Genomic DNA, 24,120 nt, shown 5'->3' with positions numbered 1-24,120 from the left:
CTCTCTTTCTGTCCTTGCCGCCCCCTCCCTCTCCCCCTCCTCTCTTCTTTCTGTCCTTGCCGCCCCCCCTCCCCTCCCTCCCCCTCCTCTTTCTGTCCTTGCCTCCCCCTCCCTCTCCCCCTCCTCTCTTTCTGTCCTTGCCGCCCCCTCCCTCTCCCCCTCCTCTCTTTCTGTCCTTGCCGCCCCCTCCCTCTCCCCCTCCTCTCTTTCTGTCCTTGCCGCCCCCTCCCTCTCCCCCTCCTCTCTTTCTGTCCTTGCCTCCCCCCCTCCCTCTGCCACCCCCTCCCTCTCCCCCTCCTCTCTTTCTGTCCTTGCCTCCCCTCCCTCTCCCCCTCCTCTCTTTCTGTCCTTGCCGCCCCCCTCCCTCTCCCCCTCCTCTCTTTCTATCCTTGCCGCCCCCTGCCCTCTCCCCCTCCCCTCTCTTTCTGTCCTTGCCTCTCCCCCTCCCTCCTCCCCCTCCTCTTTTTCTGTCCTTGCCGCCCCCTCCCTCTCCCCCTCCTCTCTTTCTGTCCTTGCCGCCCCCTCCCTCTCCCCCTCCTCTCTTTCTGTCCTTGCCTCCCCTCCCCTCCCCCTCCTCTTTCTGTCCTTGCCGCCCCCTCCCTCTCCCCCTCCTCTCTTTCTGTCCTTGCCGCCCCCTCCCTCTCCCCCTCCTCTCTTTCTGTCCTTGCCGCCCCCTCCCTCTCCCCCCCCCTCTCTTTCTGTCCTTGCCGCCCCCTCCCTCTCCCCCTCCTCTCTTTCTTCTGTCCCCCTCCTCTCTTTCTGTCCTTGCCGCCCCCTCCCTCTCCCCCTCCTCTCTTTCTGTCCTTGCCGCCCCCTCCCTCTCCCCCCCTCCTCTCTTTCTCTCAGTGGATTCCCTTCCTTTCTTCTCCCCTCTCCAAAGTGAGGTGGTCGGTAACTCTAGAAGTGTGCGACAGAGAGCGTCTCTTTCAGACCAAGGGACTTTGTCACCAAAGACAGCTGTTAATCAAATAGTCAAGGATGAGCTAGCTCTTTCTCCACGTCTTAAGTGGACTCCTCTCTCCTGTACGCACACAATAGAACCTGACGATTGGAGGAAGGCTCTGCATGCCTGCACCTGGGGATAAAGGCAGGAATGTTCAGACACACTGTAGTAATTGCTAAACGACTAGATTTCTCTCTCCGGTTCTTTTTTTCTAGGGCCTTATTGCACTTTAATGCATTTTCTGCCCTTCCTCTCACTCCTCCTGTAGTTGAATTCCACCCCTCTTCACTTCAAAAGTATTCTTGGTTGTTTAATGAAGATAGCAGGGTCCAATTTAGAAAGTGCGTTGTTATTGCTAGAACATTCCTCCCCTGGTTATCTGGGGCCTCCACTTCCTTGCTCTCGATCTGTTGTATAGGTTTACCGTCCGTCCTCACAAGGTTCTCAGCACTCGAGTGCCTGCTTTTAACCCTTACTCTGCCACAAAAGGCTATGCTGTTTTCGAATAAAACACAACGACTTGCTCTTGTTGAACCTCTTAGAATCGTAAAAAAAAATTGAATTGGCCCACGACAAGTCATAGCAGATGTGAAAAAAGAGAAGTGAACGCGCTGAACAATTTGAAAAGGGTGTTTAAAACACTGATCGGAAGTATAGTGTGGGAGATAGAGTAATATCCGCTCACTGTTTCTGCTCCCACCACCAGTGATCCTTAATAAAGCTTTTCTGAGTGTTCGCGGACATGCTCTTTGGTCTGAAACGAGGCTTTGTTGGCAGTACCCGAGTGGTCCGTCACATAGTGCCAGATTCCCGTGCAATAAAGCTGCATCTTCGTTCCCTCGCTGATGAACGGTTATCTAATGTTCCCTCTGGTCAGCCACAGCGAGATGGTCAGAGTTATTTGTTGTTGTCATATTCTCACCAGATGATGGTCGGACGGAGTTATTGCTTTCTCCGGATGACTACTCTGCCTCTGAACGAGGCCATACAAACAATGGGTGCAGACCGCGTTAAAATCACAAGAACGGCTGGAAAAAAAGCTGAATTTCATAGTGAGATTGTCTCTTTTCCATCCAGGCCGTATTTTGTTTACAGTTTGGGCTACACCACCAGCTGTAGGCCGATGTTCAGCAGACCCAGTGATATAGTATACATTATCTACACTATTTATGCAATGTATTGCCCCATCTATGGCTGTGGTGTCTGAAGAGTGACATTGTATTGCCTTTTCAACCGTCTAATCTGTAATATAAAGGAGCTGGCAGCAGCTGCCATCTGCCCTGTGTTTAACAGTAACACTGGCACACTGTACCATAACTCTGGATTAACAGCCTTTGCAAGACAGGCCTGTCGCTGCACACCCATTCCACTGACTAATGGATGAGTCCACTGCACCCATTCCATTAGGTGATGGATGGGCTCATTGTGTGGTGAGGGGATGTTTATGCAGTATCTTTTTTTATGACAGGCTCTTTGAGACTGAGGATGGTAGGTAATTTCATTAGTCTGGGTAGAGCCAGACATCTTAACGTCGGAACGAGATATTTCAAACCCAGCGCTGTGTAATGTTCAGTACAAATTGTCTCGATGGTTCGAGCTTTGCCTGCAGTCTGAGGGAAAGTAGCAGGGTTTTCAGTTTTATACTGCACAGGTTGTCAAATATCAGAGTTTGGCTGCTCTGTCTGTATATACATACATCTGTATGTGGGTTATTGAGCATTGACACATCTATAGCTTATGCATGTGATTTACAGATGTTTCAATTTGTTGTTAAAATAATGTTGGTAGCAACGTGAAGATCATTGTGGAAATCTGTTACAGCTCAAGTCGACTACAAAACCTACAATGCAATGCTCTCTATATGGGCTTGCTGGCTACACTATAATGCCATAGTCACAATAATACCAAAGTCAATATCAGCATTTGAAGTAGCTAGTTACTGTAGATACAAAATCGACTAAACAAACTGCACTTGTAAATTAGGAGTCTACAATCGCACCAGGTTCAACCTGCAGATCAGGTTGTCCATGGGGCGGCAGGGTAGCCTAGTGGTTAGAGCGTTGGACTAGCAACCGAAAGGTTGCAAGTTCAAATCCCCGAGCTGACAAGGTACAAATCTGTTGTTCTGCCCCTGAACAGGCAGTTAACCCACTGTTCCTAGGCTGTCATTGAAAATAAGAATTTGTTCTTAACTGACTTGCCTAGTAAAATAAAAAATAAAGTAAATTGAAATCTGACATGTATGATAGAAGATCTTGTGATCAAAAAACCATCATCCCATTATTAAGGTGAATGGCAAGGGCTCAGATACACATGAAAACATGAAATAGCCCCGGGAACCGATAGGACATCTCTCAAAGATACACAAATACGATATAACATTCAAAATGGTTTCATCTTTCCCTTTGACACTAAGGTGTCGTATCAAATGACAACCAAATGACTCCTATTATTGTCTGTAACGTCGATCTAACTGGCTGGTCACACCAAATGCACCGGTATAGGATTTGAGTAGCGTTGATAATTTTCCCGTGGGCTTTTTTTTTTGACCACATGATCTTACAAGGAAAAACTCGAATTAAGGCCTTGAGTTTTTCTTGTTCAGGTCACATGGTGTGTGTGTGTGTGTCTGTGTCCAGTGCACTGCGGTGCATACGTCTTTGTGTGTGTGTGTGTGTGTGTGTGTGCATGTGTTCTCTCTAACACCATAGAGCTCTAGTCAGGTGTTTCCTGTATTCTGATCAGCTGGAGGTGGGACAGGAGATTCCTGTCTGATTACTCCCAACATCTCTGACACGCGACTAAATGTACATTCCTCAGCCGTGACGTCGTGGTTCTAGACCTATGAGGACGTGACTGGACTCTTACATACCGTCAACACAACGGATTGAATAAACATCTGCTTTCGCTTCAGAGCCCAGACTCTCTCTCTCTCTCTCTCTCTCTCTCTCTCTCTCTCTCTCTCTCTGTGTGTGTGTCTATTCTGTTGTATGTTGAAAGGCAGCTGGCCTCTGAAATGCTAATGGGGAGCAATCAAGTTAACAGGCAGAGAAAGCGGGTCACACTGATACATAACACACAATGTCTGAGTGGCTTCTCTACTGTTCTCCATAGTGTGTGTGTCTGTGTGTGGTAATATACTTGTGCGGACCAGAAATCCAAGAATAGTAAATCAAGGAGAGTTCAGACATTTGGACAGCCCTTAGAAGGAAAAAGGCTTAGGGTTTAGGGTTAGAATTGGGGTTAGGGGTTAATGTTAGGGAAAATAGGATTCTTTAATGGGAATCAATTGTTGTTCACCAAAAAAAGTCCTCACAAGTATAGTAATACACAACTGTGTGTGTTGTTTTTCTGTAGTCCATATGGATCCTATTGCTCTGCTCTGTTATGCTCTGTACATCAGCACGGATACATACCAGCTCAGTTAGAACCAGCCGAGTGTGTGTGTGCAACTGTGGGTGGGTGAGGTAGGATGGGCTGACTCTGAGTGTGTGTCTGCCTGGTGTGTGTGTGTGTGTGTGTGTGTGTGTGTGTGTGTGTGTGTGTGTGTGTGTGTGTGTGTGTGTGTATGCTGGGTCAACACCACAGAATGTGACTGTCTCCTCATTGGTAATGGCGCCTGATATCTGCAGTGATAAGTATTTTCAGGATGTGATGCGAGCCCTGCATGTGATGTGGCCCTACATGGTGTGGCATTTGGCCGGGCCTCTGGGGCCAGCCTGGGAACAGAACACAGCACAGCAGCACACAACTGATCGTCAGCCAGGCTGGAATGCCAGACATTTGAAGTCAGACTTGTTAAAAAAAGGACGGAGGGTAGGAGGGTAGGAGGACGGAGGGTAGGAGGACGGAGGGTAGGAGGACGGAGGGTAGGAGGACGGAGGGTAGGAGGACGGAGGGTAGGAGGGTAGGAGGACGGAGGGTAGGAGGACGGAGGGTAGGAGGACGGAGGGTAGGAGGGTAGGAGGACAGAGGGTAGGAGGACGGAGGGTAGGAGGACGGAGGGTAGGAGGGTAGGAGGACGGAGGGTAGGAGGATGGAGGGTAGGAGGGTAGGAGGACGGAGGGTAGGAGGACGGAGGGTAGGAGGACGGAGGGTAGGAGGACGGAGGGTAGGAGATTGGTCAAATAGTCTCCTGTGTGGAAAAATAAGCCCACAGAGTCAGAGCAGGGAGAGAAAAAACAACAGACAACACTTCCCGCAAGCCAACATTAGTGAGTGCCACTCTGCTCTCGGGGTTCTTTCTTATTGAGACCGGGGACCTCAAAGGTGGCTTTGGTGTGTGTGTGTGAGCGTGTGTGTGTGTGGCACTCTTCAGGGAGGAGAAAGAGGAAGTCAAATAGCCTCTTGGGGCAGTCCGAGTTTCAGTCGGTGACATACACCCCCATACCCAGACACACTCTCTCCGTCTCTGTATCTGTCTCGTTCTCTTTCTCTCTGTAAATGGGTGGTGGTGAGATGTCATTACAGAGCCATGATAGGACCTGATGCATAATGCATCCAGCCGTCCTGCTGCTGAGGAGCAAGTGGCCTCTGGTCAGGATGGAGGGATGAATTATGGATGGAGGAGCACTCGTTCACTGGTTTTGCACTAAATCTGGATCTTCCCCGAACACCTCTTACTTTTAGCCAGAGTTGTCTTCTGTGACATAAAGTTACAGTTCACAGACAAAAAGACTCAGGGCTGTTTTATACACACTGCTTTACTCATTCAAGGGTTTTTCTGTATTTTTACTATTTTCTACATTGTAGAATAATAGTGAAGACATCAAAACTATGAAATTCATGAAGTAACCAAAAATGGTTAAACAAATCAAAATATATGATATATTTTTCAAAGTAACCACCCTTTACCTTGATGACAGCTTTGCACACTCTTGGCATTCTCTCAACCAGCTTCACAGGAATGCTTTTCCAACAGTCTTGAAGGAGTTCCCACATATGCTGTGCACTTGTTGGCTGTTTTTCCTTCACTCTGCGGTCCAACTCATCCCAAACCATCTCAATTGGGTTGAGGTTGGGTGATTGTGGAGGCTAGGTCATCTGATGCAGCACTCCATCACTCTCCTTGGTCAAATAGCCCTTACACAGCCTGGAGGTGTGTTTTAGGTTATTGCCCCATTGAAAAACAAGTGATATGCCTCCCGGGTGGCGCAGTGGTTAAGGGCGCTGTACTGCTGCGCCACCAGAGACCCTGGGTTCGCGCCCAGGCTCTGTCGTAACCAGCCGCGAACCGGGAAGTCCGTGGGTCGATGCACAATTGGCCTAGCATCGTTCGGGTTAGGAAGGGTTAGGGAGGGCTTGGCCGGTAGGGATATCCTTGTCTCATCGCGCACCAGCGACTCCTGTGGCAGACCAGGCGCAGTGCGCGCTAACCAAGGTTGCCAGGTGCACAGTGTTTCCTCCGACACACTGGTGCACCTGGCTTGGCTGGGTTGTGTATCAGAGGACGCATGACTTTCAACCTTCGTCTCTCGCAAGCCTGTACGGGAGTTGTAGCGATGAGACAAGATAGTAGCTACTAAAAACAATTGGATACCACGAAATTGGGGAGAAAAAGGGGTAAAATTCAACAACAACAAAAAGTGATAATCCCACTAAGCGCAAACCAGATGGGATGGTGTATTGCTGCAGAATGCTGTGCTATGCTGGTTAAGTGTGCATTCAATTCTAAATAAATCACTGACAGTGTCACCATCAAAGCACCATTACACCTCCTCCTCCATGCTTCACGGTGGAAACCATATATCTCACGAAGACACGGCGTTTGGAACCAAAAACCTCAAATTTGGATTTATCAGACCAAAGGACAGATTTCCACCGGTCTAATGTCCATTGCTCGTGTTTCTTGGCCCAAGCAAGTATCTTCTTCTTATTGGTGTCCACTCAGGGCTCCTGAGTGGCGCAGTGGTCTCAGTGCTAGAGGTATCACTACAGACCCTGGTTTGAGTCCAGGCTGTATCACAACTGGCCGTGTTTGGGAGTCCCGTAGGGCGGCGCACAATTGGCCCAGCGTCATCTGGGGTTGGCTGGGGTAGACTGTCATTTTAAATAATAATTTGTTCTTAACTGACTTGCGTAGTTATATAAAGGAAAAAAAATGATAGCAGTTGTTTCTTTGCAGCTATTCGACCATGAAGGTCTGATTCACACAGTCTTCCACAAATTAACTTTGAACAAGGCACACCTGTTAATTGAAATGCATTCCAGGTGACTACCTCATGAAGCAGGTTGAGAGAATGCCAAGAGTGTGCAAAGCTGTCATCAAGGCAAAAAAACAACCTTGGAATGAGTAGATGTGTCCCAACTTTTGACTGGTACTGTACTTGGTGGGCTACAAAAATGTCCCGAAGCATTAGATAGAGTGCAATAAAATGATGCAACACAGCGTCAAACTGGAGCATCAAATTGAACTCGACTTAATATCCAATACCATGCAGGTCTGTTTGAGTCAGTAGGTGACATGTCCGAGCAGTCACTGACAGACAAGTCAGGGTGTGTGTGTATCGCGGGGGTATGAGAGTTGCTGTTGTTGCATGCCTCCTCCTCTGGTGGGAAGACGTTACTTGTCGCCTCTCTGACGGATTCAGCCTCCCTCCTAAGAGCATGTGCAGGCACCATCTCTGAAAGACGTTCTTTGTTGGACACACACAAACACACATACACTGCAGGAACCAACAACAAAAGGCCCGCTTATCCAATTGTGGGGAACAAGATTAGGGCAGAAATACACTCATAAAGCAGGCATCTTAGCAGCTGCTGTCCTACTGCTTCCCTCTGTCTCTGCAGCTACTAGCCACCGAGGTAAACAAAACACAGCTACTTGTGTAGCTGTATTTCACATTTTTTGTGAGGACGCTAAACATGGATCTTAATAACAGTGGGTGCTGTTACACACAGACCACACGTATAATAGATTCCCTGTCTCCTATCTGATAAATGTGTTAATAATACCTGGGAAAATATATATATGTTTTTAGAGGAACAGGAAGACTGTTCCTAGTGTGTGTGTGTGTGTGTGTGTGTGTGTGTGTGTGTGTGTGTGTGTGTGTGTGTGTGTGTGTGTGTGTGTGTGTGTATGTGTGTGTGTGTGTGTGTGTTGTGTATCCTTCTCTCTCCCTCTCCAGTGACAGATTTTGATATATCCTTTCCACCCTGTCTCTGCACACACTGATTTCCCACATAGTCCACTTAGCTTGCTCAATAATTGGGTTATGGAAAGGAAAGGAAAATATGGATGGTGTCTTTCAGTGTTTCTGAGTGCTTGCTCTCCTATCATAGCAAGTAGTCCCTCCTTATGAACCTTTGAAGCAGAACTCACGTTTAACATAGACCACATAGGTAGGACTGGGAGGTTTTCCTGCTCCCAAATAGTACCCGTCTTTTGACCTAGGTCCATTGGGGCTCTGGTCAAGGTAGTGTAGTATATAGGGAATAGGGTGTCATTTGGGATGAACACATGGTCCTAACCGTAGCACAGAAATAGAATGGGGAATGCTGCCGATTCTAGGTGGGCTAGATCAATGTCATATGGTGGGTCACACCTTTTATAGCTGGGTCATGGAACATTTAGGTGTGTCCCAGGGATTACGATTGTAATCTGTCTACTGGTATGTTTGGTTTGAGGAGAACTGTGGTTTTCTAAGTCCTGAGTTTCCAGCAGGTGAACAGTAGACGTGTATAGAGTTCTAGAGCGTCTGAATGGTTGGCCGGTCCCTGTTATATGAGCAGGGAAAGAGAAGCCTATTCATTTGCACCTCTCTGACCCCTCTCCCATTCTTCTGCTTTTCTCTGTGTGAAAAATAGGCTGCCTCTCACGCACACCAGCCTCAGGCCCTCAGGGTATGGTAGGGGTGTTATTTAAGATGGGAAGAAGTTGGTCCAGGAAAGGTTTGCAGCCGTGACCCTGGTTGTCAGCCATGACAAATTAGACCATTTCTACCTCACTGTTCAAAAGGAGTCACATGATTTATGTCACAACTCTCAGATGAAGCTATTCTGTTGTCGTTATCTTTTGTCTCTCTGTGTGTGTGTGTGTGTGTGTGTGTGTGTGTGTGTGTGTGTGTGTGTGTGTGTGTGTGTGTGTGTGTGTGTGCGTGCGCGTGCGCGTGCGTACGTGCGTGCGTGCGTGTGTGTGTTGACAGAATGGTTATAGTAAGTGTATTGTGAACCCTGCATGAATTCTATTCAGATGCACACAATAACGCTTTCTATTCACCCATTTATTTCAATTGATTATTAGACGGGCTTGAATATCAGCGGCACTTGATATTATGTTACACATCACCTAAGAAATGACATGGCGACACGGTCAGTACACGGTAATAACCTATGAAATACTTGCTACCTAAATGCCTTACAAGGGGCCACCATACATTGGTTTGTGATTGTGTGGGAAAGCTCGGACTACCAGTAGACACACGTGTGTGTCAGATAACAGAACACGACACGAATGGGAGCTGTGCTGCAGCATGACCACGTCTGTTTACTGTTTGTTTTACTGTCATCGCGTGTAACCAGAGAAACTTTCCAAACCCTCGTCAAACCTAACATTTACCGTTGATTGAGGGGGTGGGGGACAGCTCTCTTAATGTGGGTTATTTTATCAGCCACAAATAATGGTCTGAAGGGTAGAACGTCATCTAAATCAGAGTTTGGACTACTAACCCTGTCTCACATTTGTTAAGCATTACGCTGGAATGCAGGGGAGCTGCCTTCATAGAAACCACTGTCTGTTTTTCTCCCCTTTCCTCAACTCTGATTGGCTCAGAGCTTTGATAAAAGGTTCTTATTGGTGGATAGTGTGGATAATCGCGTATCCAGTTTGCTGAGCAGTGTGTACACGGAGCCGTCTATTCCTAAAGGGACGTTTAAGGTATTCCTCTGGCAGAACAAACATCGCTGTGTCCCATTTCACCTGCATGGCTGAATGCATAGTGTATAGTAGTATGTACAACACACTCTCTCACACACACACATGGTCAAACCTAAAGGGTTACATCAGGTATTCCTCTGGCAGAACGTGATCATATCTGCACACTCATATCATCTATATGATAAACGTGTATTTAAAGTGCAGAACACAGTACGCCTGAACCTATCTGAGGGTCATACTCGACAAACATTACTTAATCCACTTCGCCACACTGTGTTCTTGGGGTGAAGAGGAGGGTCCTCTATGAATGCCTCCCAAATGTCAGAGCCCTATGGGCCCTGGTCAAAAGTAGTGCGCTGTAAAGGGAAACGAGTGCCACTTGGGACGCGGCGTATAACTGCCTCCAAGCGACTGTAAAATCAAATGAAAAACATTGGACCTCCACCGTTTCCAGCAAAGTTGTTGCGATCTGAAGTTTTTTTGTTTATTTGCCTGCTAACCTTTTATTTGACTCGTTCAGTTGACTGAGAACACATTCTCATTTACAGCAATGACCTGAGAGTTTTCACTTATGCAGTCAAGATAAGGTCAATGATGTGAAGCCTAAACCGAGGCAGACCAGAGTGCTTGGGTTCGCGGTAGGTGGTAGAGTGATGATACAGGCAAATGCTGGTTTAAATGTAATTCAAATGTACCTACGCTCTGAAGAGGGCTGTGAAGCCGAAACGTCTATGTACGCTATCCCTAATGCAGTAAAAAAACACAGAATAATTAAGTAAGCTTTTTGCAACATATTTTTGAGTGCGAATCAAATGAACCTCTTTGGGTTACCCAGACTAGAGTTTCTCTGTCAAACATGTTTTTGCAATGACATTATGGGTTATAAAGCAGGGGTGGAGACAGACAAGGAGAGGCTGTAGTCGAGGAGATGTCTCCCACATACAAACACATATGCAAGAAAACATACACAGACACACACACACACACAGTCGTCATGGCGTCGTTAGGGCTATGTCCTCCTCTGTAATCATAGGTTGGGTTCGTTCCTACCAATTGTTGATCTCTCTCCAGGGTAGCGGAGGTGTGTGTGTGTGTGTGTGTGTGTGTGTGTGTGTGTGTGTGTGTGTGTGTGTGTGTGTGCCCGGACGTGCATGCTAGGTTCGGGATTTTCAAGCATTCAGTGGGCTTTTCCTTGTTCTCTCTACATACATGATGTGTTTGTGCTTATACCTATCTTTTAGTTTCCTGCATGACCGTGTATATTCAGGTTTATTCATTCTTGCCTGTTCTCACCCCCCGCAGCCCCCACATCATTTTCCTGTCACAGAGTGTGCTGTGTGGAGACAGAGAGGGAGACGGAGAGGGAGTTGGAGAGCGGGGCCTGTCTCTGTGTGGGTCTCGTCTGTGCCATGAGCTGTCCCACTCGTGGTTTGGCCTGGCCATCGGGGCCCGGGACTGGACAGAGGAGTGGATCAGTGAGGGCTTTGCCACCTACCTGGAGGACATCATCTGGGCCCGGGCACAGCAGGTACTAGACTATCAGCTGTCCCTTGTCAAAACAGAGTTTACTCCCAGACACACACTGACCTAAGGTTTATGCATTTCCCCCACCTCATGATTAAGGTAATGATTGGGGTAAAGTGAGCTGATCCTAGATCTGTGTTTAGGGGTAATGTCTACACAGGGCCAGTCAAAGGGCAATAAGCAGATGGGTTGGACAGCTATGTGTTATTATGTTTGCTGCTATGGCAAACTGCAGATCAGTGAGGGCATGGCTACATACTTTCAGGGCCAACCTGGGCCAGAGCACGGCAGGTATATTGGACTATACAGACCTATATAGAGGAGAGATGAGTCACAGCAGGATACTGGACAGCATCTTTGGACAGTGTGTGATCACTGATGTCTTGGAACAAGGCTTTGAGAGTTTGAGGTTGGCGTTTTAGTCACACAAAAAAGCACAGATCTGTGCAAAACATACCGTAAAACTCATTACAGCCCGAAGCACAATTACATTTGAAACCTTTCGTCAAAGATGTGCGTTTATAAGGGGAAGAATATTTCACCCGAGTCTTGGAATCTGCGTGATGAAGGTGATGCAGACGATAAACCGCAAGTTGCAGTATTTGGAACTGGCATAGAATAATATGCCTTTTCCAGTCATTTGAAGTATTCGGGTTATTCTGCTCACTGCCATTTGCTGGTGCAAAATGCCGCCCCGAATCTCAAAGGCATCATTTGAAAGGTGCAATGGATAAAAAGAAAAGAGAGAAAAGAAGAGAAAAGGGATGAAGTGGATTCGGGCCGACCCCATTTAGTCGGCTGGTCCATTGTTTGGTTGATAGGCTGTTGGTCGACCGAGATTTCTGTAATCGAGCAGTGGCAAAAAACAAAACAAAAATATTCATAGAGTACAAGACTGATTTGCACCTTTCTCAGTGGACTAATCCATTGTGGAGGCCGTGGGGATGGCATCGTCCATCAACTAAGTTATGTGCTGCTGAAATTGTATATGGTTAAGGACGGTGCAACACTTATAAAAATAACATTATTTTATGACAAATTATCTTTCTCCCTGCGTTGGATAGCGGTCGCTGTCCGCGGTTTCTGAAACAACCGTGTGCTGATAATTTGGCGTCTTTTCCTAGACCATGTGCATAATTGCAAAGTCAACCAGCGTATCGGAGGTAGCGGCGCCGTTAGGAGACGAGAAAACAGCCCTTGCCTTAATCGTCTAAGGAAGGTGAGGAAAGAGGACACCTCAACTTATTTAGGTCTATAATCAATAGCCTGACTGTTAAATGTGCCTGGCTTTATAAATCATCCATATATATCGCCAGAAATAAGACAGATCCTGCTTCTGTTGCCTGTTTGAGTGTTTGTTCAATAGCCTCACGCAACATCACACGTTGGACAATCTTTGCTATGCTGTAATAAAAGCCACTTTGATATAACTTATAATGTATTTAGTGTTGTTTACACTGTTCCAAATTGTCTCAAAAATAATATTTATCATAATAGTTTTTCTTGATCTCCTTCTTATTGTTATTATTGCTATTTGTATTATGATTGTCATTATAATAATAAGTAACGTCGTTATCATTAGTAGGCTTAGTATAGCAGCCTTGTATAACCACCATCGAGCTTTAGGCCTAAGAGCACATCCTGTTTGGTCTTAATACCATCACTTAATTAGGCCTATATTGCAATACTCATACACAGTTGAAGTCGGAAGTTTACATACACCTTAGCCAAATACATTTAAACTCAGTTTTTTACAACTCCTGACATTTAATATGAGTAAAAATTCCCGTCTAAGGTCAGTTAGGATCACCACTTTATTTTAAGAATGTGAAACGTCAGAATAATAGTAGAGAGAATAATTGATTTCAGCTTTTATTTCTTTCATCACATTCCCAGTGGGTCAGAAGTTTACATGTACTCAATTAGTATTTGGTAGCATTGCCTTTAAATTGTTTAACTTGGGTCAAATGTTTCGGGTAGCCGTCCACAAGCGTCCCACAATAAGTTGGGTGAATATTGACCCATTCCTCCTGACAGAGCTGATGTAACTGAGTCAGGTTTGTTGGCCTCCTAGCTCGCACACGCTTTTTCAGTTCTGCCCACAAATTTTCTATAGGATTGAGGTCAGGGCTTTGTGATGGCCTCTCCAATACCTTGACTTTGTTGTCCTTAAACCATTTTCCCACAACTTTGGAAGTATGCTTGGGGTCATTGTCCGTTTTGAAGACCCATTTGCGACCAAACTTTAACATCCTGACTGATGTCTTGAGATTTGCTTCAATATATCCACATAATTTACCCCCCTCATGATGCCATCTATTTTGTGAAGAGCACCAGTCCCTCCTGCAGCAAACCACCCTGACAACATGATGCTGCCAACCCCGTGCTTCACGGTTGGGATGGTGTTCTTTGACTTGCAAGCCTCCCCTTTTTCCTCCAAACAAAACGATGGCCATTATGGCAAACAGTTCTATTTTTGTTTCATCAGACAAGAAGACATTTCTCCAAAAAGTGCGATCTTTGTCCTCATGTGCAGTTGCAAACTGTAGTCTGGCTTTTTTATGGCAGTTTTGGAGCAGTGGCTTCTTCCTTGCTGAGCGGCCTTTCAGGTTATGTCGAGGACTCTTTTTACTGTGGATATACATACTTTTGTACCTGTTTCCTCCAGCATCTTCACAAGGTCCTTTGCTGTTGTTCTGGGATTGATTTTCACTTTTCGCACCAAAGTACGTTCATCTCTAGGATACAGAAAGCTTCTCCTTCCTGAGCGGTATGGCGGCTGTATGGTCCCATGGTGTTTATACTTGTGTACTATTGTTTGTACAGATGAACGTGGTACCTTCAGGCGTTTGGAAATTGCTCCCAAGGATGAACCAGACTTGTGGAGGTCTACAATTATTTTTCTGACATCTTGATTTTCCCATGATGTCAAGCAAAGAGGCACTGAGGTTGAAGGTAGACCTTGAAATACATCCACAGGTACAGCTCCAATTGACTCAAATGATGTCAATTCGCCAGAAGCTTCTAAAGCCATGACATAATTTTCTGGAAGTTTCCAAGCTGTTTAAAGGCACAGTCAACTTAGTGTATGTAAACTTCTGAATTGGAAATCTGTCTGTAAACAATTGTTAGAAAAATTACTTGTCATGCACAAAGTAGATGTCCTATCCGACTTGCCAAAACTATAGTTTGTTAACAAGAAATTTGTGGAGTGGTTGAAAAATGAGAGTCCCGGCCTCCCGGGTGGCGCAGTGGTTAAGGGCGCCACCAGACTCTGGGTTCGCGCCCAGTCTCTGTCATAACCGGCCGCGCCCGGGAGGTCCGTGGGGCGACGCACAATTGGCATAGCGTCGTCCAGGTTAGGGAGGGTTTTGCCGGTAGGGATATCCTTGTCTCGTCGCGCACCAGCGACTCCTGTGGCGGGCCGGGCGCAGTGCACTCTAGCCAAGGTTGCCAGGTGCACGGTGTTTCCTATGACACATTGGTGCGGCTGGCTTCCGGGTTGGATGCGCGCTGTGTTAAGAAGCAGTGCGGCTTGGTTGGGTTGTGTTTCGGAGGACGCATGACTTTCAACCTTCGTCTCTCCCGAGCCCGTACGGGAGTTGTAGCGATGAGACAAGATAGTAGCTAATAACTGGAATACTAATTGGATACCACAAAATTGGGGAGAAAAAATGGGGTAAAAAAATTTTTTAAAGAAGAAAAAGAAAAAACAAGTGTCCCGCTAGCGGGACAACATCCGGTGACCCTGGAGGGTGCGCAATTCAAATAAATAATAAAAAATATGGATATTAAACATTTAGGTACATATAAGTGTATTATATCGGTTGAAAGACTAAGTTCTTGTTAAACTAACTGCACTTGCTGATTTACAGTAGCTATTACAGCGAAAACATGCCATGCGATTGTTTGAGGAAGGCGCCCCACATCAAAATATTTTTCCACCATCGCAGGTTTCATAAATCCACTAATAGCGATGAAATATTCACTTACTTTTTGAAAATGTTCCTCTGATTTGTCATCCAAAGGATCCCAGATATAACATGTAGTGTCGTTTTGTTAGATAAAATTATTCTTTATATCCCAAAAAGTTGATGGCGCCCAGTTTAGTTGGCGCCATCAATTTGAGTAATCCACTCGTTCAACATGCAAGGAATCCGAAAATCTACCTCTAACGAGTCAAAATACATTTCTAATTACTCCTCAGATACCCTAAAATGTAATCAAACTATAATATTTCTTACGGAAAGAAGTATGTTCAATAGGAAACCGATTTTAGCAGGTGCGTCCTGTCTTCATGGCATGCGCAAACACAAATTTCCAAGACTGTGTCCCCATGCTAAAACTGATATTTCTTATTCGTTTTGGAAGTTACAAGCCTGAAACCTTGAACATAGACTGCTGACACCCTGTAGAAGCCATAGGAATTGCATCCAGGGAGCTAATTTTCAGTATGCCCTTATACTTACCATTGTAAGAGGATGGTCTCTCTCAAAAAAATATTCTGGTTGGTTTTTCTTTGGATTTTCTCCTACCATATCTATTGTGTTATATTCTCCTACATTATATTAACATTTCTACAAACTTCAAATTGACTTCTTTCCAATGGTACCAATTGTATGTATATCCTGGCTTCATGGCCTGAACATCAGGCAGTTTACTTTGGGCACGTCATTCAGGCGGAAATTGAGATAAAAGGGGCCTAGCCCTAATTAATGACTCCAACCTAAGTGTATGTAAACTTCCGACTTCAACTGTAGGCTACTGTATCAATCAATCGTTAATTTGTTCATGTCATCACACAGCATAGAGTCATTCATGATTTGAAACACAATCAAGCATTTGTTGAAAAAATAAAATAACAGCACCTGTTTGGCACACATAATATGCACACAGCGCTTGCTCCTTCTGTTTCTTGATCTCCAATATTTTCCACAATTATTCAACTGTCTTCCACACATCTGACTTTCCCTTTGCCTCCTGAGCAACCAGTAAACATTCCCCCATTTTGAGTATATTTGTCACATCATCTGCATCTATTTTGCTGTCACGTGTTACGGTGTTCAGAGTTCGGTATGAACACATTTATTGGGAATGTTTATCCTAATCAAATGAGGGATTTCGGTAACAAAACGTTTAGGTCAGAATTGGCGGTAATTATGTTGCAGCTTCAGCAACACAGACAGTGCGATAAACACTGTTGATGATCTGTGGTGGTCGCTGCAGCAGGGAGGAGAGAGAGAGACAACGGGTGCCAGTCAATTTATTTTTACACAGTGCAGCAAGTCTGAGCCTGGCCCGGTCATTTGTATGTCTTAATTATTTCCTCAAACAGAGAGCTTAAAGCATCAGACAATGTCCGTGCATATAGATGCATACAGATGACTCTCAGTCGACCAAGATTTTCTTTAGTCCGGAACAGCCCTAAAGTGGATTGTTTCCAAGTACACACTCTTTTTTCCCTCGCCATATACAATTACTGAACGTTGTTCTTCTCGTGATTTGTATCATCCAGAGCCATATACTATATACAGAGTAGTTTGGTAAAGTGGCTAAACTCAGCTTGACATTTCAAATTGTGACAAGCGCCACGTTGAAACCAAAACTGTATCCAGTGCAAATTAGACTTACTGTCATGGAACGTTTGGTTCCAACATAAAGTAAAACTCTTCATCCCATCGTAAAGACAGTGGGAAGAAGGAGAAAAGGAGGGTGAAGTTGTTTTTCAAGCCTGTATAGTGACAATCCTCCCACAGTCTTCCCCTCGGCATCTAGAATTACCCAGAAATGTTCTTCTTTTGTCTATGCTCTTTAATCATGTCACTTTTATGACATGAGTTTGGCTCAGTGCACACAGTTAAACCCTGACAACAGTTAAACCCTGACATGGGCTGCATCCCAAGTAGCACCCTATTCCCTATAAAGTGCTACTTTTGACCAGGTCCCATAGGGTAATAATGGACTATAGTGAATAGGATTCCCTTTGGGAAGCAGACGTTCTTGTTACTCACAGTAAGAACTATAGGCAGAAACGGAGGTAAACTCCACGTGGGCTTACTACTGGTATTACTCCACATGTATCTTTTTTTTATAATCACCCTCTCTGTCGTTCTCTCTTTCTCTTTGTCTCGCTGTCCCTCCTCCTCCCTCACACCTTTCTCTCTGTGTAGTTGTCCAGCAAAGAGACAGAGGAACAGTCTCAACTCAAGGCTCTGCTGAGATGGAGGAGACTCTCAGACGAACTACAAAACTCAGAGGAGCAGCTGCAGATCCTCAGGTCCATTTCTCAATGGTTAACTTGCCTGCCAGTCTATCTGACTGACTATTCCTTGGTGGTTGGTCTGTTACCCGTGCCTTACCGTTTGCCTCTCAGCACAATTGTAAATGCAATCCATTTGTTTGTAGTTGGTTATCATCCAATATACTCTTTCAACATTGACGATAACTTGTGGGTAGAGCTGTATGTGTCGAGGTGGAGATAACATCACAGTGCATTCCTGAGATTCAGGTGGAGCAGGTGTGGCCATGCATGGGGTGTGCCGGAGGGGGGAGGGCGTGATTGGTGCAAGGTTTATTGGCACCTGTCAGGACAAGATAGATTTTTTCTTCATTTAACCTTTATTTAACTAGGAAAGTCTGTTAAGAACAAATTCTTATTTACAATGATGGCCTACCGGGGAAAAGTGGGTTAACCGCCTTGTTCTGGGGCAGAACGACCGATTCTGACCTTGTCACCTCTGGGATTTGATCCACCAACCTTTTGGTTACTGGCCCAATGCTCTAACCACTAGGCTACCTACCGCCACAAATAAATAAATGAACGAATCCCAAACGCCCTGTAGAAATCCCAAAGCGTGTGAAGAAACAAAAAGAACCCACAAACACGATCTCATTTGCAACACAGTCCAAGTTGGCCAAAATGCAGAGTAATCCCCTCCGATTAACCCTTGACAACCCTAGCCTAGCGATGGCTGTTTCATAGACTTAGCGAGCCATGTCTCTACGAGTTCTTCTAGTCAAATTACCAGTTTAAATGTGTGGAATAACATTGGGCGCAAAGTCAGAAGATCCTAGTCAGTCGGGCTGTTGCGGTGTTGGCTACAGGCAGACTCCCTAGACTTCCTCCCTGTACAAAGCTGATGTGGCTTTATTGCCAGACATTAATTGTGGTGGAATATAATATAAATAACACATAGTTTTGTTGTCAGTGCTCCGAACATTCTAGAAGGCGTGATGAGATGGAACAACCCAAAAACAGTACTCCCTGTCCAAAGCAGCAGATGACTCATCTGAAGGCTGGTTTTGTTGCTCAAGTTCACTCGGTCACTGCTCAAACCCACATTTGAAAACATACACAGTTTTGCATGCAAGCACGCATTCACTTACACGTTCATTCACTTACATGGCATACACACACACACACACACACACACACACACACACACACACACACACACACACACACACACACACACACACACACACACACACACACACCACACACACACACACACACACACACACACACACACACACACACACACACACACACACACACACACACACACACACACACACACACACACACACACCACACACACACACACACACACACACACACACACACACACACACACACCACACACACACACACACACACACACACACACACACACACACAGACACACACACACACACACATACAAATACTGGTGTTTAAACACTGGTGGGCCCCATAGTTTATCTGTCCCGTTCAGAATAGTTATATTTAGAGACTTGAGGCTGAGAGGTGATTATTCCTACTGATTTATCGGTGTGGTTGCTAGTGTTTTTATACCTTATCCGGTTTCCACAGTGAAACCTGTGTAATCTGTAGACGTAAGGATATACCCTAAGGAGCTATAAACCTGTGTGTGTGACATAAAGTGCTGTCTACTCTGGTAATAGCCTCTGATTTCCTCTGATACGCACACACCCACAAAGGCACACACACACTAAAAACAGATTCACCCTCCCACCCATCCATCCAAGGCATTGTAATGGGTGGGAATCCTTTGTCTAACAGGTCTATGATGAATCTGTGTCCACACTTTCTCTCTCCATGCACATCTGTTGCTGTTTCTAACACACACACACACACACACGTACAGTACGCTCTCTCTCTCTCTCTCTCTCTCTCTCTCTCTCTCTCACACTCTCGCTCTCACCCTCTCTTTAATGTAATTAAATTAAATTCAGTATACTTAGTTGACATGGAAAGTAAACACTTACATTGTCACAGTAAACATGTAGCGACAATGGTCAAAGACAGAAATATACTAGACTGTTTGTAATTACGCAATAATAGTGATAGTGATATTGTTATATGTCTCTCGCTCTCAGTGGTTTTATATCGCTCTCTCTCACACACACACACACACACACACACACACACACACACACACACACACACACACACACACACACACACACACACACACACACACACACACACACACACACACACACACACACACACACACACACACACACACACACACACAGACTGCTCTGGGTAGATATGCTCCGGTCTAAAAAGGGTTCAGTCTTATCACCTGTGGACAGAAAGACAGAGAGAAAGGGGATCACGAGCTGCTTTACATCACATCACTATTCACAGAGAAATCAACACATCAGAAGACATGAGAGATAGAAGAGAGCTCTGGCTAGAACGTTGGTGAACAAACTGGTTTTGCCTCAGGACCCAAATTAAACCAGGTTCTCAGTATTCGCATCACAATGTTTTGGGGGCCAAAATGCAATCTGGAAAACGGTTTTTAATGCTATATTGATAGTAAATGAACCAATTATATGACCAGGGAACAACAGTCACACCTTTTTCATGGTAAATAATTCAATTTCGCCCATTTTCTTGATGAAGACTCTTAAGCTCACTAAAATCAACAAAATCCGCTAAATAGCGCTGCTAATAACTCTATATTGAAAATATTGTGATAGGTCAGAGGTGAAATTATTTCAAAATATATTCTACACACTTTCTACCTGGTTTTAGTCGTTTAAGTTCAGACTGGAGTATTTTTCATAAAAAAATCAATAAAAGGGCCTCCCGAGTGTCACAGCGGTCTAAGGCACTGCATCTCAGTGCTAGAGGCGTCACTACAGACCCAGGCAGTGTCACAGCGGTCTAAGACACTGCATCTCAGTGCTAGAGGCTTCACTACAGACCCAGGCTGTGTCACAGCGGTCTAAGGCACTGCATCTCAGTGCTAGAGGCTTCACTACAGACCCAGGCTGTGTCACAGCGGTCTAAGACACTGCATCTCAGTGCTCGAGGCGTCACTACAGACCCAGGCTGTGTCACAGCGGTCTAAGACACTGCATCTCAGTGCTAGAGGCTTCACTACAGACCCAGGCTGTGTCACAGCGGTCTAAGGCACTGCATCTCAGTGCTAGAGGCTTCACTACAGACCCAGGCTGTGTCACAGCGGTCTAAGGCACTGCATCTCAGTGCTAGAGGCGTCACTACAGACCCAGGCGGTGTCACAGCGGTCTAAGGCACTGCATCTCAGTGCTAGAGGCGTCACTACAGACCCAGGCGGTGTCACAGCGGTCTAAGACACTGCATCTCAGTGCTAGAGGCTTCACTACAGACCCAGGCGGTGTCACAGCGGTCTAAGACACTGCATCTCAGTGCTAGAGGCTTCACTACAGACCCAGGCTGTGTCACAGCGGTCTAAGGCACTGCATCTCAGTGCTAGAGGCGTCACTACAGACCCAGGCGGTGTCACAGCGGTCTAAGGCACTGCATCTCAGTGCTAGAGGCGTCACTACAGACCCAGGCGGTGTCACAGCGGTCTAAGGCACTGCATCTCAGTGCTAGAGGCGTCACTACAGACCCAGGCGGTGTCACAGCGGTCTAAGGCACTGCATCTCAGTGCTAGAGGCTTCACTACAGACCCAGGCTGTGTCACAGCGGTCTAAGGCACTGCATCTCAGTGCTAGAGGCGTCACTACAGACCCAGGCGGTGTCACAGCGGTCTAAGGCACTGCATCTCAGTGCTAGAGGCTTCACTACAGACCCAGGCTGTGTCACAGCGGTCTAAGGCACTGCATCTCAGTGCTAGAGGCTTCACTACAGACCCAGGCTGTGTCACAGCGGTCTAAGGCACTGCATCTCAGTGCTAGAGGCTTCACTACAGACCCAGGCTGTGTCACAGCGGTCTAAGACACTGCATCTCAGTGCTTTAGGCTTCACTACAGACCCAGGCTGTGTCACAGCGGTCTAAGACACTGCATCTCAGTGCTTGAGGCTTCACTACAGACCCAGGCTGTGTCACAGCGGTCTAAGACACTGCATCTCAGTGCAAGAGGCTTCACTACAGACCCAGGCTGTGTCACAGCGGTCTAAGACACTGCATCTCAATGCTAGAGGCTTCACTACAGACCCAGGCTGTGTCACAGCGGTCTAAGACACTGCATCTCAGTGCTCGAGGCTTCACTACAGACCCAGGCTGTGTCACAGCGGTCTAAGACACTGCATCTCAGTGCAAGAGGCTTCACTACAGACCCAGGCTGTGTCACAGCGGTCTAAGGCACTGCATCTCAGTGCAAGAGGCTTCACTACAGACCCTGGCTGTATCACAAACAGCCGTGATCGGAAGTCCCATATGCGGCGCAAAATTGGCCCAGCATCGTCCAGGTTCGGGGAGGGTTTGGCTGGGGGGGGCTTTACTTGGCTTGTTAAGAAGCACGGTTAGGCGGGTCATGTTTCGGAGGACGTGTGACTCGACCTTCGCCCCCCGAGCCCTTGCAGCGATGAGACAATATCGACATTGGGGAGAAAAAGTGGGTGAAAAAAAAACGTAGTAAATACAAAATGTTTTGTTTTACAATCGGGACCCATTCAAAACCTCCCGCGACCCAAATTTGGCTCGCAACCCACCAGTTGACAATCAGTATACAGTCATGTCACTGCTACAGTTGTACGCACATTAGCCCGACTAAACTCAACTCCACCATTTACGCTGGAGTTGATCGGCGACTAGTGTGGCAGACTGGAGCGCCGGCGTCACATACATACGACTGATTTCAGCATATGCACACACAATCTGACAACCTATAGGGTGTTATGACTTGTTCTAACCAATCTTGACTTTGTGTTACCTGGCCAACAGGGGAGGAGTCTGTAGTAACTTAGAGTCGTCAGTTATGTCAACCATGTCTACTGCATGTCTGGCTGCCTCTGAGAAATCTCTCATGGTTAAACCAACCTATGCTAGTTTTGGTTATCTTTCACGAAGAGATTCTTCCAGGTAGTGCAATCACATATAATGACGTCATTTTGTTCGATGTTATTAATATAAGTACTGTAACGTTGATGTTATTCAATTAGCGGTTAACTGTGTCCTGAGCAGATCCTAGTCATGTACTGGATCTGAAATTGATTTCTTCAGCTTCTGCCATCTCCACAGGGAAACGTCAAGAGAGGACAGAACTCAGGAGGTTCAAGTGACACACACACACACACGCGCGCACACACACGTACATACAGAGTGTACTAAGAAGAGGTTTCCGGTGAATTCCAGGAAGCTGATGATTTTCCTCTGCGGTCCACTCTGAGCGGACCAAACACTACTGTCATTTCCTCTCCTCCAATCTCATCCCCTCCCATCACGCTCACCCTAATGCAGTTTATACTCCATTAGCTGCTGGTGGAAGAAGGGTAAATCGGGTAGCTGACCAGGCCTGTGTGTAACCGGAAACAATCACAAACAATCGGCCAGATGGCTGAGAGGAGAAAAACAACCTCAGTAGATCAATTACACAGATACCCAGTGTTGTCATGACGAGCGCTGTGTGTGTGTGTGTGTTTCACCTCTTTGCAATGTGCAGAGATCTACAGTGTGTTGTCATGAGGAATGTGTGTGTGTGAGTGAGTGAGTGTGCGCCTTTCACCCTGTCTGTAGCCGCGCCTCGTGCTCCCTCAGTCGGAGGGAGCTGAGAGAAAGGGCCAGTGATGAGGAGTGTATTGATCAGCTAGCCAGGCCGCCTGCCCTGCCTGTGTATCGACGGGAGCAGACTGATCCTTCAAGGGTTCCGTATTGGCAGCCCGAGTTAATCTTCTCTAAACCATCAATACATTTGAACTGGAACTATCACATCCTAAGTCAGACAGAGCACGGGAATCACTTTGTTGGTTGTATTGCTTTTGTGTGTGAATTCCCACATGCAAAAAATACTATAGTTTATTATAGTATTAATACTGTAGTATTACTATAGTTAAACTGTAGTATTTTTGCGGACTTTAGTATGCTGTAGTATTTACTATAGTGTTTTTGGATATATTACTGTAGTATTCTGTAGTATTTACAGTTTACTATTGTATAAATAATGTAGTGTTTTTGTGGACAGTGTTATACTATAGTATTTACTGTTGTGCTTTTGCAGACCATACTGCAGTATTTACTATAGTGTTTTTGTTTTATTATCTTTGACCTGGAAGTGCTGGCTTTCTCCTTGAGGAAACCTACATCTATAACATGCAAGAGGTATAGAACTGGGATCTGACCGGATAGTTCAGAGATTCTGCTCCTTCTATAACCTGTAGGGAATGCAATTTAATGGTCTATACTTGGCATGTATGTTTCTCACTTATGGGTGGCACATATTTGTATATGGGGGAGGGGAAGGGGCAGGATATGCAAATGAAATACTTTAGAATTACTATAGTTTTAAAAAACAGTGCTTTTGTGGACATTGATGAGCACTGAAGTGTTTT

At 45.8% G+C, this 24,120-nt stretch overlaps 1 protein-coding gene across 6 annotated transcripts in view; it reads left to right on the top strand.

Annotated features, from left to right (window-relative positions):
• The window catches only part of aopep (aminopeptidase O (putative)), a 125,898-nt gene that overhangs the window by 37,742 nt on the left and 64,036 nt on the right, over positions 1-24,120 (top strand). For all 6 annotated transcript variants that reach the window (XR_010456325.1, XR_010456324.1, XM_064971833.1 and 3 more), the window contains 2 exons: positions 11,121-11,346; positions 17,513-17,619. Coding sequence is in view for 4 of the 6 variants with exons in the window: in XM_064971833.1 (XP_064827905.1) it covers positions 11,121-11,346; positions 17,513-17,619 (333 nt within the window). In the remaining 2 variants the exon portion in view is untranslated. The remainder of the gene's footprint in view (positions 1-11,120; positions 11,347-17,512; positions 17,620-24,120) is intronic.

This window comes from Oncorhynchus masou, chromosome 1, assembly GCF_036934945.1.
Source record: "Oncorhynchus masou masou isolate Uvic2021 chromosome 1, UVic_Omas_1.1, whole genome shotgun sequence".
NCBI classification, from domain to species: Eukaryota; Metazoa; Chordata; class Actinopteri; order Salmoniformes; family Salmonidae; genus Oncorhynchus; species Oncorhynchus masou.
The sequence above is the reverse complement of the archived record's forward strand: the minus strand, read 5'-3'. Positions and strand labels throughout refer to the sequence as shown.